Raw genomic sequence first — 16,778 nt, 5'->3', positions numbered from 1 at the left:
TCAACAGCACGCTCATAACACAAGTCAGCTACAGTGCAAAATGCCATAGATGTGCTAGTGGAAAATATCATCAATGTTCTGGTCATTTTAAAACTAACAATGGCTACAACAACATCAAAGCGTACTGTACAGTAAAACATATTTTCTCTCTCCTCTGTGGGAATGACAACTATTGCTGGAGTTTCTCTGCCTCCTCCTCTTCTTCTTCTTCTCTTTCTGCTATTACGCTGCATCTCTTCCAGTAGCCCTCATTACTGCCCAGCTTGTTGTGGCACAACATTTGTGATTTTTTTTTTTTTTTTTTTTTTTTTATCCAGCTGTAGCTCTACTTCCGAACATCTCTCGTAATGAAAAATTCTTCCTGGGAAAAATATTGTCACTTGTCACAAAGGAAAATTCAGGACAGGAAAGGGGAAAAAATTGGCACAGGATTCGCAGCCCCCAAATTCCACCGAACGTAAACATCTATCTATCTTGGCGATAGAGCTGCTCTCTCATTGGCTATCGCCGTAGCATCTTGCTGTCCTCCCATTGGCTAGGAAGTCCGCCCAAGATGCTTTTAGTTTCACTCAAATGTCACCGAATCACACGCTAGCGCATTCTCACGCTGTCACCATTGGTACAGTTTTCCATCCGTGTTTAATGAAGTTGCGCGCGTTGGTACGTTTGCCTCCTCCTCCGTCCCCCATGATGCCTTCCGCTTGTCTTTTCGCGTCGTCGCCCAACGCCAAAGACACATTTTTATTCTTCTTTCTATGATGTACCTTGAATGCCTTTTATTTTGGGGGGGGGGGGGCAAGGGGTGGGGGGAGGCTTGGAACAGATGAGGCTGTTTTACATGTCAAAAGCGCTGTCGCTTTACGAAAAATTCACATTCCGAAACGACATTCGGCGCAAATGAATTTCGTAAGTAGAGGAGATAGATATATATATATATATGTATATGTTTTTTTTTTTTTTTTAAATGTTGCTTTTTTGGGAGGTGGGGGGTTGGTTTAAGTGGAGCGAGGCCAAGGCACAGGCAGTGCGTCGTCGTCGCACACGGGGCACCACCCCCTCTCTTTGCAAGTTTGAAACGTGAGCTGCCTGTGTGTCGGCGACCCCCCCCCCACCCCCCCTTCCCCGCTCTCCTTTTTTCCTTCTTCCCCTCCCCTCGGCTCGGCTCGCCTCGCCTCGCCTCGCCTGCCGGCTGGCGAGAAGTGTCCGCCGCTCTGGTGAGTGTGCGCGAGAGTAACGTGATGTGTGTATCGCGAGGGCATGCACCGGATCACTAGACGGAAGAACGCGAGATACAGCAAGACGGAGGTGAGGAGATAAGCCTTCTCTTGACTCTCTCGCTCGCTCTGCCTTTCCTTCCATCCTTCCTTCCGTCCTTCTTTCCTTCCTTCCTTCGCTGGAATCATTTGCGACCTCCTCTCCTTGGACTACAAACATGGCTTCCCCTCTCCCGGGTCGTCTCCGGGGGCGTCCACGGGAGCCGCCGGCGAGCGGGGCGACGGCTCCATCTGCGATTGGCGTTGCTGCCTTTCCTCCACCCCCCCCACCCCACCCCCTTTTTTTTCCCGGTCTTGCAAGCCATCCATGAATAATTGATGCGCATTGTGCAGTCAGGCACTGGACACGCCGGGGAAGAGAGAGCCCCGAGCGAAACGAGGTGGAAGAGGGAGAATGCTAGAAAAAGGAGGCCTTGGAAAGGCCTTGAAAAGCCTTGAAAAGCCTTGAAAGTGTCTCGCCGCCGCCATCGTCAGTCAAGTGCAAGATCGCTTGTCTTGTTTTTCGGACGGTGTAACGTCAACAGTTTGCCTTCTTTTCTGGAAGTGCAACGTCACTACTTTGTCTCTGTTTTAGGAAGAAGCAACAGAATTCTATTTTGGATTTTTTTTTTCAAAATAGCCGGTCTTGTTTTGAGAATGACGTTTTAGACGAGCGCAACAAAAATGGCTTGTCTTGGTTTTAGGGAGTGTAAACGCATCAGGAGTTTTTTTGATTTTGCAGATGTCATGTCAATATGTCAGTGCAATGTGAATTTGTCCAATTTTTGGGAAATTTCAGCTCCACAGTTGGTTGTTTTCATTTTGGGAAAGTGCTCCGCAAAAGTGTCGAATTTGTCGGAAACTACTAAACTGATTTCTTTTGAGTCTTGATGACAAAAAGAGTGGCAAAAATATGGATGAGGGTAATGAGCCCGCATTGATTTGCCCCCCCCCAATGGAAACGGGTCTCAGGTGAACCAGGCCGGACTTTTTGCCCGGGCACACCTGCGCCTCGCCTCGTTAGCATCGGCTTTTGTAGCGAGCGGCCTGTTGCTCGGGGCGACGCGCGCTCGCTCGTTTCTGCAACTCTGGTCGATAAAGTTGTTTTTGCTCAAGGGCCCGACAGGCCAAGCGCGGGCGAGCATTTTGCGCCATCGCCATCAAACGTGCACGCCGGCGCCATCGAAGACTCCCAATTGCCTGCCCGCAGGTGCGAAAGTGTTTGTTTATCAAGTACGTGCCCAGCGATTGGTCGGCGACCAGTTCAGGGCAGTGCGGTGCGTTCAAATACCTGATGAATTCAATGTATTATCAATAATACAATGAAAAGAAATTCTTTCATCAAAAGAAACTAGTTTAGGTACACATTTTGTTCAGTGAGTTCAATTTTTGTCGTTAAGAAGTAATTGAATAGATTAGAAAATAATTTTATGAAGTGAAACATATTTTCCGTAGACATTGACGTGTTTCTCATAATGTCTTTGATCATAATTGTTGCATTACAATTTTATCAAAATATTTTGTATATACATTTCAACTACATTTTAATGTAAAAATAACCTTGACTGTTCATGAAATGAATACGAACGACCAGATTGGCGCCATCGAGTTTCAGGTTTGCGGGCGTTTTCGCTTCCCAGTCATCTTCGCGTCTTATCCGGCAAGCTCGGAATGATTTCCCGGCGCGGGCCACGGAAACGCCACGGCCGTCCGCCTCCTCGCTTTATCGGCGCTCCGGATGACTTTTAATGAGGAGATTCGCCGGCGCCAAAGAGAGATTATGGCGGCAAACGTCGCCACGAACACGTCGATGTGTGGAATTTTCAACTCTGGTCCGTGGAGCACTTTTTCCAAAGAAACAATTTCTTTTCTTTTCCAGCCCTTGCTCTTTTGTTTGTGGACAGCAGGAGGTTTTCTTTTTCAGGCTGCCAGTCAGCAAGTCTGGCGTCCCGCGAGGCGACAGGCTTAAGTAGCCGTTGAACAGACGCCAGCAGCGGCGCCAGAAAATCGTGAAAAAAGAAAGGAAAGGAAAGAAAAGGAGGTATTGACAAACATGAGGCGCGGTCGTCTGCCGGCCTGCTTAGCAGTCAACGCGTCACGTGCCAAACACGTTTTTTTTGCTCGGGGTTGCTTACAAAACTCGGGCCGTTTAAAAAAAAAAAAAAAAAAAAAACTATTTAGCTCTCCTGCTGCGGCCTTCATAACGTTGAGTTCATGCTATTGGTTCACTTCAGACGCGTTTTATCCTAAAGGACACTAAGGGCTTCAACGGCAAATTAGAGACTGCGGAGCGTGAGCTTGCTTTGAATTTCATCATTTCTAGCAGCGATGGCGAGTCGGCTCACCCGATGAGAAACAAGCGGTACTTGATGTCAGACAAACCTTATCAAGGAGCAGACCGAGGCCCGCTGCAGCAATCAGGAGACTGTGGAGCATATTGTCTTTACTTTGGTCATCTCTCACGGCAAATAATGCACGTCTACAAGTAATCACCTCAAACATTGCACTTTTTATGCCAGAGACTTTGATCCAAGAGGAGACTATGCACTATTACAGCTACGTGGAGACTGTGGAGCATGAAATTGTTCATCATTGACATTTCTAGCCGGGTGTACTCGAACTTTACAGTTGTGAGTCTGCTTGACCAACGAGCAACCCGCAGTATTTCTTGTCGGACACATTTGATCCAAAAGGAGACTGCGGGCTGCGGCAACTTGGAAACCCCAAATCCGTTTGCGTCGATCACCAGGTGAACCCTCTCAGGTGCTTTCAGCAATGAGGGGCGGGACCCAATAGGACGTCAGGAGCTTCGTTGGGGATGACCGAGGCTGTTTGTTTGTGTCCGAGCCAAGAGAGGACAACACCCAGGGCGGTCGACAAGGGAGCAGGTGTCCATTAGATTGGGAGCTGGAGAAGAGGAAGGGGGAGGGATCAGCCTTTATTCACTGCTGCTGCCTTTGTACTAGAAACCGATGCAGTTCTGCCCTCCGGATGGTCCGAGGTCCGTGATCTAAACCGTTTTGAGCTTTAGACTCTAGCCGGTGTATTTTACCATCAATCCTCGGGCAGTCAGGTAGCCTGGACGGACCTGAGGACAATGTCGCCGTATGTCATCGTTTCGGCTGTGAGCCAGAAATGCGCCACCACCTGTCATTTGCAAACACTTTGAAAAGGCCCGCCGTGATCAGCATCAGTTGACGACCGCCACGTGCGTTGAGACGGACGCGAGGCTTTTCGCCTGTACGCTGAAATTGAAGGCAGACACGGCAAGGTGCGCCTCATTTGTCATGCCTCCCGGCGGGCCTGACGACGGCCAGGGCGCGAGAGGCAAGGCGAAGCGACCCATCTCGTCCGCCAAGCCCGTCAGGCGCCACAGCTGAGCACCAGAATAGCAATACGGAGGGGGCGGGGGGCAAGCCCCTGGGACCATCTGCGAGAGGCAATCGGGGGTCTGGCTCCCATCCTAATTGAGGACACGGACCACCAGGGAGGTTAAAGTCAGCCTCACAAAGACGCTGCGGACGACCGAACAGATACGGCGTCTCAACAACCCCCCCCCCCCCCCACACACACACACACACGCACACATCCAAATATTCACAAATGACCAACAGCGATGCCCAGGCCCGGTTTTGATTTCAGGAAACCGGGGTTGCTGGCCGGATGATAACGTCCTAAATCGATGGTGTCATTTTTGCTCGAGGGCAAGTTCTACCTTTTGGAAGCCGTCTGACTGATGAGAGGATGGAGACAAAAGGCTCGGATAGACGGACGATGTTTGGACTCAGTTGCGGGAGACCCAAAAAAATATCCGTCCAAGTCAGAAGCCATTTTACTTCCTTTTCCAAACAGTAGCTGACTGAAAATGACGCCGCAAAGCCTCTTTTCGACGTCACAAGTGCAGATGAAGGGAAACAAGACACCGGAAACGTCTCGCCCCTCCGTCCGTCGAGCGGTGGCAAAACGTTCCCGGCGCACCTTTTTAGCTCGTGGACGTCAACCTTAGCGCCGCCACTTAGCGGGTAAATAGCGCGGACGTGTTTATCAACGCACAGGAGGGGGGAGCAAGTTAGCGCTTGTTGCTCGTGAGTAATGGGACCTAATTGAGGTGTTACACGCTGGCCGAGGGCCAAGCCCTTCACTGGGGATGGGGAAGAAGAAGAAGAAGAATATTTAAAAAAAAAGAAAGAAGAATGTGGGTGTAAAAACACCGAGTCATAGATCGACTCTTTGGACCTTTTCACCTCTTAAGCAAACCTTTTTGTGCAATTCCTGCACTGGACACATGCGGGTAAGACAAACTTGTTGTCTTTATTCTGTAAAAGAAAAAGTTAGCACCCAGTTTTGAAATATGGCTAGAAAAGAGAGGTGGGGGCGGGGGGGCATATTTTACGACATATTTCAGTTCCTTCGAGAACGACGTGAGCCGTCTAAATTCTGACTCGTCGCACTTCTGACGCGTTTGGAATATTTTGTGAGTGTTGCCCCACGCCGCGTCAATATTCCGTACCCAGATGTTAGGCTCTTCCTTGACACCGATCAATACTTTCAGCATTTTGCGTGATACTGTATCGGAAAAGCAGCCCAAAAAAAAGCAGATAGTGGAGCAACAAATAGACCTTTCCTAAAAACAAGTGAACTTGATCATTGAGTGACTGACTAATGGGTGGACTTTTCTCTTCCCAAGATTATTGGCGCAGAAATGACCCCCAAAAATCAGTTCAGGTCAGCGGTAGCCGCTCAATTTTCTGCCCCCCGGAAGGAGCCTGGTTCCTACTGCTGAGAAAGATTCTGGAAATGTCTCCGGCGGCTTCACTGCACGCTCCGCAGCCCTGTGTTGTTGTTGTTGTTGTTGTTGTTGTTGTTGTTTTGCGGGAGGAGGGGAGTCAGTCTCAAGGAGGCGAGAGTTCTCCTGGCGCCATCTGTACTCGTCTTTTCTATTCCATCCCTCATCTTCGCACCAGTCAAGTGAGGATGTGCCCCGCGTCGTGGAAATTCTGCCGTCAGAGGACATCTTTGCGTCCTATTTGTTGGGCCAGTGCGCGTGTACAAGTCGGCCTGGGGTTTTTTTCTCTTTCCGGCGCTCGTGCCCGACGGCTCGGTTGCCATGTTTGCGCAGGATGGCTTTTCTGTTTGTTCCCGTCAGCTCCATTAGTCAGAGACCAACTCCGTCGCCGCCCGCGGACCTGGGAACACGGCGTATGGCGCTCCGCTTTTAGGCACCGGCCCCTCCCGGCCCGGGAGCCATGCGAATCTCGAGAGCTGGCGCCGGCTCTTTGGATCCGGTGCACATTCCGTTTCTGACTCCGACGAGAGGCTATTAGCAGTCAGAGAGCGAGCGAGAGAGACAGAAAAACGAGCCGTGTGTACACTGCAGATGAAAAAGACATCATTCCGTCATCTCCCGCTACCCAAACGGGCGCACGATTTAGATCGAGAGTGAACCCTAGTGGCCGAGAGCCGGTGAGACTCGCCGCATCTGAGTCTACTGCGGCAGGAACGCTAGGATCGCCGATACGTGATCCATAAACGTGTCCTGAGTTGATCAATAAGTAACGCGATTCACCAAAGGTGGAGGTGCTGAGCCTCCTCTCTGCTTCCTTTTCTTTCTAGCGCTTCTGTCCTCCTGGTGCGAGGAACTGGGACGGCTCCTCCTGCTGCGTCACCAAAAGAACCGACAGAACGAGCCCCCCGGAAAAGCGCCCATGCACCCCCCCATGAGCTCCATGAAGCCCGGACTCTCGCACGGGTCAGTGTTGTCCGTTTCCGCAACATTTGAAGCGGTTCTCCTGTGAGAAGAACGCTTGAAAGAAATTGTAAAGGGACGAAAAGCCAGCGACTCATCTGCGAGCGTGCTCACAACGAACGACGGCAAATGTGTGCAATTGACAAAAACGGTTGTCCGGATTCCCCCACAGAGATGGGCCTTTTCCCTACGACTCGGTTCCCTGGCAACAGAACACCAATCAGCCTCCCGGTTCACTGTCGGTGGTGACCACCGTCTGGGGCGTTACCAACACCTCGCAGAGCCAGGTGACAATTGGCTTCCGCTACAGATTAGCGACCCGGCGGGACTAAACGTGAGCCCGTCGTGATTGTCTGCAGGTTTTGGGGAATCCCATGAGCAACAGCAACAATCCCATGAACCCGGGCGGCAACCCGATGGCTTCGGGGATGTCTGGCAATAATCCTGGGATGAACCCCTCTCAGTTCAGCGGTCCGCAGCAGCAGTTCCCCAGCAAGGGCCCCCCCAACCAGGGCTACATGCAGCCGGGCATGTACGGACGACCCAACTACCCCGGCGGAGGCGGCTTTGTCGGCAAGTGAGTTGGGCCCGGCTCCTTAAAAGTGCTCCGAAAATGCTACTTTGACTTCAAATTGATTCATTTGTTGTCTGACGACGCTCAGATCTCAAATCCTAAATGAATTTTGCATGCTAATGAAAAAGATAACCAATACTTGTACTTTCACTGCGAGGTAACTTTGACACGCTGCTGCCAACCGAGTATCTGAGGCTAACTCATAAGTCTATTTTGTGATCATCACACAATCGAAAAAACGGTTGATAACTTAAACCACTTGTGAGTTGGGGTACTTGTGAGTCAAGGGTAGGTACCATTGTCCAATGTCACTTTTCAAGCTATCCCGGGGGCCCCAATGCTGGACCCGGAGGAATGGGCATGCCCCCACACTCGCGTCCGCCGTCGGACTTCACTCAGCCTGCGGCCGCCGCCGCCGCCGCCGCCGTCGCCGCCGCCGCTGCCACGGCGACCGCTACTGCCACCGCCACTGTAGCCGCACTGCAGGAGACTCAGAACAAGGACATGAATCAATACGGACCGGTAAGACCGAATGCAGTAGCTAAGAAACCTGTACACCTCCGATATGCAGATTGAGCCCCTTTTTGTCCTCCAGATGAGTTCCTCGTTCCAGATGGGACCAAACCAGGCCTACAACAGCCAGTTCATGAACCAGCAAGCACCACGTGGACCCCCAGCGCTCCCTGGGAACATGGGCTCGGGCATGAATGCATCCAGCATGGGCGGTCCCCCAATGGGGATGAACCAACCCAGGGGCCAAGGCATGGGACCCTTTGGAGGTCACGGCCAAAGGATGGCCCAGCAAGGGTATGCCGGAGCCCGGCTTCAGGGCATGCCAATCCAGGGCATGAAGAGGCCCTATCCAGGGGAGGTGAGCGCACATGGAGGTTCTTGCTCTCAGCCTGGAACTTTACCTGCCCGTCGCTTTTTATTCTGAAGGGTCTTTCCAAATCACAGCCTAATTACGGCGGACAGCAGTACGGACCAAACAACCAGTTCCCCAGCCAGCAGGGCCAGTACCCGACACCCAGTGCTTCCAGGCCGCTGCCGTCCAGCAACTACCACAGCCAGCGCACGCCGGGACAGCAGCTCCAATCCCAATATCCACCGCCCAGCGGTCCCATGGGGCAGTACTATAAGGTACGTCGCATCGTGCGTCCCCCTTGTGGGATTCTTGTTCTGACTAGTGGGAGAATTTTCTCATATTGTCGCTTTTTTTTTTTTTTTTTTTTGATAACTCCAGCAAGAGCTGCCTTTTAACGGCCAAACCACCAACTTTTCTGCGAGTGGTTATCAGTACAGCCAGGGAAATATGAATGGGGTAAGTCCACAGTCGAAACCCTCGATTTGGCACCCAGAAATCCTTTTGACTTTATTTCAAACGTTCCTTTTTTTTATGCCGTACAGCCACCCAGACCAATGGGCAACTACCCCCACTCGCCAGTACCGGGCAACCCCACCCCTCCAATGACCCCAGGAAGCAACATCCCTCCATATTTATCACCCAGTCAGGACGTGAAGCCGCCATTTCCTCCTGACATCAAACCAAGTATTACTGCTCTTCCTCCACCACCTGGTCAGTAACCGTTTGACTTCTGAAACTTGCCATTGTGTGTGCTCTGTGACGTTTTGCGACGGGTCTGACTGCTCGTCATATTTTATAGGCAACCATAACGAGGAGCTCCGCCTCACCTTCCCGGTGCGTGACGGGGTTGTCCTGGAGCCTTTCAGGCTCGAGCATAACCTAGCAGTCAGCAATCACGTCTTCCACTTGCGGCCCTCGGTGCACCAGACACTCATGTGGAGGTAAGACATCACGTGGTCTGGGAACTGTCAACGGTCAGGATACAAGGACGATTCATTCAAAGGTTTCTGGAAAATGTGGGTGAATGACGATCAATTACAGACCAAGACGTTGAGGTCAGGTTAAAACTAAGACCAAAACAAGCCAGAGCGATACCCAGTTAAGAAGCAGACAATGGTAGATTGACTACAAAGGGGCAATGTGGCACCATGTTGAGACAAAAGCCCAGGAAATGTCAGACCAAAAGCATGTTAGACCAAGTTGAGAACAGTTGGGAACAAGACTAAGAACAAGTGAAGAATAAGACCAAGGCAATGTGAAACAGAGTTGAGAAGATGATCAAGGGGAGACAAGGCAATGGAGGACAAAGTTCAACTCAAGACCATGGCAGATTGAGACCCAGACCAGAGTAAAACGGAGTCAAGAACAACCTCAAGACAGGTCAAACCCAGACCAAGGCAACGGAAGACTCAGTCGAGGCCAAGACAGATCTAGACCAAGGCGACATGAGACCTATTTAAAAACAGAGTTGAGCACAAGATCAAGATAGATCTAGAGCAAGGCAATGTGAGACCAAGTTAAGAGCAAGACCGAGTTGAGACTAAGGCTTGACACGAGCTTAGATGGAGTTGAGCACAAGGCCAAGGTGAGACAAAGACATGGGCAATGTAAGACAAAGTTGAACTCAAGACCAAAGCAGATTAAGATACACAACAAGGAAAAGCAAAGACAGAGTTGATACTGACATGAAGGCAGAGGACCAAGACCAGGTTAAAGCTGCCGTAGCATCAAAATATTTGCTGGCATGTGTCCCAATAGTCGAATCCTCAGTGAAACGCCGCCATCTTAGCACGTGATAATGATTGCAAAGTTCCTCCTTCCAGGTCGGATCTGGAGCTGCAATTCAAGTGCTACCACCACGAAGACCGGCAGATGAACACCAACTGGCCGGCGTCGGTGCAGGTCAGCGTCAACGCCACGCCGCTCACCATCGAGCGCGGTGACAACAAGACTTCCCACAAGCCCTTGCACCTGAAGCACGTCTGCCAACCGGGCAGGAACACCATCCAGATCACCGTCACAGCCTGCTGCTGTGTTAGTGCAACACGTCCGGCGACCAAAGAATCTGCAAAATGCGGACTTTGAATTAACACGAGGGTTTCCTCCCGCAGTCGCACTTGTTCGTGCTGCAACTGGTCCACAGGCCGTCGGTCCGCTCCGTCCTCCAGGGTTTACTGAAGAAGAGGCTCTTACCGGCCGAGCACTGCATCACCAAAGGTACACGGTGAACCCCGACAGCAAAAGCCACACAATTTGCCGGGAATGTTCATCATTTATGTGCACTGCACTCCCCTGACTGACCTGTGCTCAAACCCTCAAAGTCAAGAGGAACTTCAGCAGCGTGGCGGCGTCGTCGTCGTCGGGCAACGCCGCCCTCAACGGCGAGGATGGCGTGGAGCAGACGGCCATCAAGGTCTCACTCAAATGTCCCATCACTTTCCGACGGATACAGCTCCCGGCCAGAGGTCACGACTGCAAGCACGTTCAGGTACGCCCGGCGCCGGAAAGTCACCGACATCGACGGCTCCGTTCGATGAGAATCGCGTTGATTTCCCGTTTCAGTGTTTCGATTTGGAATCATATCTCCAACTGAACTGCGAGCGAGGAACGTGGCGATGTCCTGTATGCAAGTACGTTTACACACAGGAGGACAAAAAAAAAAAAAAAATCCAAAGTATTCGATTGCGAAATGGTTTGTTTGAGTTTTTCCCCACTTAAGCGGTGCTTTGTGCTTCTCTCCTCAGTAAAACGGCTTTGTTAGAAGGGTTGGAGGTGGACCAGTACATGTGGGGCATCTTGAATGCCATTCAAAAGTAAGTCAGCAAGGCATGTACTGGAATGCACGGGTGCCAAGCTCATTTTTGTCACGGGCCAATTTGTAATTTTAGCAAGAAACCGTCGACGCACTTGATTTGCTCTCGGAGGCCACATAAAATGACGTGGCGGACCGGATCCGGCCCCCGCCCCACCTTTTCGACACCCGTGGCGTATTTTCTTTTGTCATTAAAAAGGGCTTCCATCTTTGAATGATCAATTTCTCCATGATTTTTGTGGTTAGCGTTTTCTTTTTTTTCCCCTTTTAATTTCTTCATCTTCAATCCTCAGCTCCGAGTTTGAGGAAGTGACCATCGACCCGACGTGCAGCTGGCGGCCCGTCGCCATCAAGTCGGAAATCCACATCAAGGAGGACCCGGACGCTCCTCTGGCCAAGCGCTTCAAGACCATGAGCCCGAGTCAGATGATCATGCCCAACGTCATGGACATGATCGCCCAGCTGGGCCCGGGACCCTCGCCGTACCCGTCTCAGCAGGGGGGCAACAATGGCGACTACGGCGGTCAAGGTAGGGCCCGGACGACGACGACGGCGAGCCGAGTTTGAAGCCGCCGAATGACGTGCGTTTTCATCTCCTAGGCAACAGTTACCAGGGCCACGGCAACTTTGAGTTCCCGCAGGGCGCGCCGGGAGCGACGTCCATGAACGATTTTATGCACGCGCCGCAATTGTCGCACCCGCCCGACGTCTCCAACAGCCTGATGAGCGCGGACAAGCCGCTTTCCCACAGTATGCCCGACACGGTGAGGTGGCCCATTGGCACGTTTGTGGAAAGACATTTTGCCCCGAATCTCCTCTTGGATAGTGTTTGACAGGAGACGTACGGTGTGGGTCCTTGTGTTAGCGTCACTGTTTTTTGTTTTGTCTGAATTGCACATTACCATAGTCTTCACCTTGCTGCCCTTAGTCTCCTCTTGGATAACATTTGTTCTGACAGAGGAGAAGTAGGATACCCGTCCTTCTGCACCGCTGTTGTCAGTGTGTCTCGCCTCAACCAATAAATTAAACTGTCACAGGTGCCCTTAATCTCATTTGGGATGGCATGTCTCCTTAGAGAGGAGAGGTAAGACCCTGGCGCGGGAGACTCTTCTCAGCGTGTCTCCGTCCAATTGCTGTGTTCAAAGCTGCAGGGTTAGCACTTTCACAGTTGCCCTTAGTCCAGTTTTGGATGAACTGTCTCTGCCTACAGTAGAGAAGGGAGTTCAGGGTACCCTCATTCTGCGCCACTCTTGTCTGTGTGTCTTGTTTTGACCAATAAGTGCAGTGGCGCATTGTTGTCCGAATTTCACGTGTGCCCTTAGTCTCCTCTCGGGTGAAGTGGAGAAGTAAGACCCCGGTTCTCTTCCTGTCTGGGCGTGTATTCACATTTTGCCCTCATCCCGGCAGATACCTCACTCCTCCGTCAACGAGCCGTCGCACGGCGCGTTGCAGCACGGCATGCACGGGTCGCCGCGTCAACAACCGCAGCAGCAGCAGCAGCAGCAGCAGGTCCACCACAGCGGACCCCCGCCCCCCTCGAGGCAACCCCCGCCACTCCCTCCCCCTCCTCCTCAGCAGCAGCCCGGTCCAAACAGCCACCCCCACGGCGACCTGACGTTCAACACCTCCGGCAGTTTGGACAGCCAAGCCGGGTCGGACATGCCCGAACCGTCTTTAGACGTGAGTCAACCGTGACGTTCAAGCCGTTTTTGAGGACAGATTTGCGGGCGGATGTCCGGCCGGACTGAAAGATGGACCTGTAGAGGCCTCTTCATACTCGGCGCAGACGTCACTGCGGCTGTCCCGCGCGTACTTTCCCTTTAATACTCATGCGCAACCCACGCGTTACAGTTTTTGAAAAAGCACTGCAGTTCTTCTCCAAGCCAGTGGTGTCGCTACGGCTGGTATCGGGTAGGATTTGGGAACTAAGCAACAACAATGGCGGCCATCAAAGAAATGACCGGATGATACGTTTAATTGTACTGCAAAAGAAGTCGAGGTGGGGGTGGCGTGGGAATGGCGGGGTACGTCATGTGACTTCAATCGCGTCGGTCACGTGACGCAATGCGGGAGTATAAAGTGGGCTTAAATTGATTGCTAGCTAGCTCGCTAGATGAATGAGTACATGATAGATTCTCATTGAAGGAGTTTGCATGTGACTGGCGGATTCTACACAGTCGCAGCCCCGGTGTGTGAGGGTGTGCAGACTTTTGCAAAAGCACCTCAACTCAGTTTGGCTTCTCCCTCCCACAGCTTCTTCCAGAACTGGCCAACCCGGACGAGCTGCTGTCCTACCTGGACCCCCCGGACCTCCCCAGCAATAGCAACGATGACCTCTTGTCGCTCTTCGAGAACAATTGAGGCTCGTCGTGGACTGCAAAAACAAAAAAACAAAAACAAGAAGACTCAGTACTTGACTAACACAACAAAGATGCACTCCCCTTCTCTTCTTCCTCTTGTATTGTTTGGCTTCGGAAAGGACGATGGAAAAAAAAAAAAAAAAAAAGGACACGTCGGAAGGGAACGTTTGAATCGCGCAGCTATGAGAAATTGTTTGGAGTCCACAAACATTCCCCTTGTCGCATTGAAATCATCATCATCATCATCAGAGAAGGAACCGCTTTGTTCGTCCCGCCATGCCCCACTTCAGAAGCACAACGTCATGAATTATTTCCCTCAAACTTGTACGTCTCTGAAAGCGAAGCGCCGGGAGTCATTTGTGGGTGCGGAAAGTATCCGCAGCGCTTCACTTTCCCCCACATTTATGCTTTCGCAATGTAAGCAAATGTTGTCAAATTCGGAAGTTCGAGGAAGTGCTTGACCGTTTCTCACTGTGGACGCCGCTGCGTTGTGCTCCGCAGTCTCCGAGTTCAGCCCGTATTTTGGAGAAGTACGAGATGCTCGTTCTGCCGGCCAGTCTTTCTTGCGTTTTCACAGGTTCCTGCTGTGCCCTTCGTCCCCTCTTGGACGGAACCCGTCTTCTCACCACGGATAAGCTCCCAAAAGCCCGGTTTGTTTTCTCGGGTTTCACGCCGAGCCGCGCACTCGACTCGACGCGGTTTTTTACAGCTTCCTGCTCTGGACGTGGCAGAAATGTACTCCGGGGGCTCCACCTTTCTGCAACGGCCCTTAGTCTCCGCTTGGATAAAATGCGATCTTCTTTGTACTGTGGAGAATTAGCTTTTATTCATGTATATGAGAAACGTTTCAACTCCAAATTTGCCCATGTTTGAAATCAATTCAGGTTTGGAACTCTCGTCATCTAAAATGACAATGGGAAGAATTCCTTAATTCGGAACCATCCCCCCAAAACGGTTGACGAAATGCCCATTCCTTCTTTCTCTCTCTCGTCGCCACTCAATCTGTGAAATGACGCCCAAAAGGAGTTTGAATGTGACTGACGGATGGAAAAGTGCGCCAAGCAAAATTTTGGGTATTTTGTTGGATTTAATGAAACACTAACACGGAAGGCACATCGTTAATGCTCGCTGCAATTTTTTTTTTTTTTTTTTTTTGCTCCTTTTATTTTTTGTTTCGTTTTGTCGTGTTAACCTCATCGGAGCTAAAACATTTTTTGGGAAAGCGCTCACCAAAGTCGGGAGGGCGACGACGACGCGCGTGCGTGTCGAAAGCGATGCTCGTTCCACGGCAAAATGGGTGGCAAACGCAGTATTTGTGCTACATTTCCTGGACTGTCTGTTTGATGCTGTTCCAGTATGCAAATGTATTATTTTCTAAGAAATGCTATTGTGATTGTAAATATCACTGTGAATATTTTTCTATCATCTCAATGAAGAAACAAAAAAAAAAACAAAACAAAACTGTTTGCGCGTCATCCTCATCGTCCTCACGTTAACCCACACTCGTCCGCCTAAAATGTCTTCTAAGTTATTTCCTGTCTGTTGTTGTTTCTTTTTTTTTTTTTTTCATTTTTATTTTTAGGAAACAAAAACCAGTCAGAGATTCTGAACTGTTCATCCATCCATTGTGTTGCTTTCAATTCTTTATTTTGCCGATATTCACTGTTTTAATTATTGCCAACACGTTGGTATATTGAGTTATATCAAGTGTATATTTAAAGAAAAAAAAAAATCAGTTTAAGACATTGTTTTTAATAAAAACAGTATATTTGTCTTGAAAAAAAAAACATTTTGGGGTTATTGTCAGATGTCATCTTGCCCCCCAACCCTTTTTTTTTGTGGTAATTTTTATACTTTGTCACCATTGATTTTCATCTGTAACACTAGAAATGAAAATGTCTCTCACTGTCGACTTTTTTAATGATTGTTTTCATGAAATTTCTGCCTTATCGGTTGCCGTATACATACTTTGCCCCTTCTGGAAATGTATTTTTGTGTACTATTTTATTAATCAGTAATGCTAAATTTTCAATCTCACTGTAGCCTGTATTTTTATTATTGCTGTATACATTCCCCTCTTTTTTTTTTTTCTTTTTGTAATTTATTTTGTGCTACTTTTGTGTTTTCCCTTACTGGCTTTCAATGTAATGTGAACATCATGTGTCAATACGGTGGAATTTTAATGAGCATATTTTAAAATACTGTAACGGTATTGTTCATATTGTTTTGTCATTAAAAGAATCAAGGCTATTTTAACTATACATGATACATTTCACCCCCTTTTTTTATTCATATGTAAGTCTGGAAATCAAATATCTCACTGTAGCCTTCCTCAGAATTTGTTATCATTGAATTCACTTCTTCCAGTTCGGGACACTGGCCAAAAAATAATAATATTAATCTTTGACTATCCACTGCCACATCATTTTATTTATTTTTTAATACTATCTGAAAGGAAACAGATGAATTCATGTTTATTTCTTGCATACGGGTGAGCCACATTTGTGTCGCCTCAATCTTTTTTTTTGGGGGGGGGGGGAATAAAGCGAGAAAGGCCAGGAAATAAAGTGAGGTCACGTGTGCTAAAGATGCCTGTAAATATGTAAATGAACATAGAAACGTGAGCAGAAATGTATTCATGTTCCCTGGGAATGTGCATTGTTTCCTCCGAATACGTTAAAAAAAAAAAAAAAAATTGCAAGCCCTCTATTGGAAGTGGAAAATTGGTAATTTTATGCCCACCTCCCTTTTTGGGACTGTCTGTGTTATGTTATTGTCTGTCGCTTGTATACTTTATAAAAAAAAAAAAAAAAAAAGTAGTCCAAAAGATTGTAAGTCACATATTTATTTTTTTTTAACTATCATCGACAAGCCACTGTCTGTGTTTGTACATTTCAGTATGTACAATCATTTCATACTGCTCTGACTTTTTTTTTTTTTAGTTTTGCAGAGCTGTATGTAGGTAGACCATGTGACACCCTCATATTTATCGAATAAATATGTATTCAGATCCTACGTGGTCTTTATTTTTCAGTTAATGTACTTAAATTAGTTTTTATTTTGCAAGAAAAACTATAAACGAACAATGGGTATCATAATTTACAAGCAAACAATTAAAAATAAAATGTATAATGAAATGAGACAGGAGATATTTTATAGCTACTTACG

The 16,778-nt window shown here is 49.1% G+C and overlaps 1 protein-coding gene across 5 annotated transcripts in view; it reads left to right on the top strand.

Annotated features, from left to right (window-relative positions):
• LOC133495499 (zinc finger MIZ domain-containing protein 1-like) overlaps positions 1 to 16,625 on the top strand; it is a 70,725-nt gene extending 54,100 nt beyond the window's left edge. For 2 of the 5 annotated variants that reach the window (XM_061810234.1, XM_061810235.1), the window contains 18 exons: positions 6,867 to 7,002; positions 7,172 to 7,286; positions 7,359 to 7,576; positions 7,894 to 8,095; positions 8,169 to 8,444; positions 8,531 to 8,713; positions 8,817 to 8,894; positions 8,981 to 9,149; positions 9,238 to 9,379; positions 10,262 to 10,472; positions 10,550 to 10,655; positions 10,760 to 10,926; positions 11,001 to 11,068; positions 11,183 to 11,251; positions 11,544 to 11,779; positions 11,851 to 12,014; positions 12,658 to 12,930; positions 13,504 to 16,625. In XM_061810234.1, the coding sequence (XP_061666218.1) occupies positions 6,867 to 7,002; positions 7,172 to 7,286; positions 7,359 to 7,576; positions 7,894 to 8,095; positions 8,169 to 8,444; positions 8,531 to 8,713; positions 8,817 to 8,894; positions 8,981 to 9,149; positions 9,238 to 9,379; positions 10,262 to 10,472; positions 10,550 to 10,655; positions 10,760 to 10,926; positions 11,001 to 11,068; positions 11,183 to 11,251; positions 11,544 to 11,779; positions 11,851 to 12,014; positions 12,658 to 12,930; positions 13,504 to 13,611 (2,921 nt within the window). In that variant the 3' untranslated portion in view covers positions 13,612 to 16,625. Of the gene's footprint in view, positions 1 to 1,184; positions 1,306 to 4,904; positions 5,545 to 6,687; positions 6,717 to 6,866; positions 7,003 to 7,171; positions 7,287 to 7,358; positions 7,577 to 7,893; positions 8,096 to 8,168; positions 8,445 to 8,530; positions 8,714 to 8,816; positions 8,895 to 8,980; positions 9,150 to 9,237; positions 9,380 to 10,261; positions 10,473 to 10,549; positions 10,656 to 10,759; positions 10,927 to 11,000; positions 11,069 to 11,182; positions 11,252 to 11,543; positions 11,780 to 11,850; positions 12,015 to 12,657; positions 12,931 to 13,503 lie in introns of those variants that run through there. The other 3 variants (XM_061810236.1, XM_061810237.1, XM_061810238.1) reach the window with 3 other exon arrangements.
• Positions 16,626 to 16,778: the final 153 nt, after the last annotated feature.

The sequence above is a fragment of the Syngnathoides biaculeatus genome, chromosome 22 (assembly GCF_019802595.1).
Source record: "Syngnathoides biaculeatus isolate LvHL_M chromosome 22, ASM1980259v1, whole genome shotgun sequence".
NCBI classification, from domain to species: Eukaryota; Metazoa; Chordata; class Actinopteri; order Syngnathiformes; family Syngnathidae; genus Syngnathoides; species Syngnathoides biaculeatus.
This window is presented reverse-complemented; position numbering and strand designations above follow the sequence as displayed.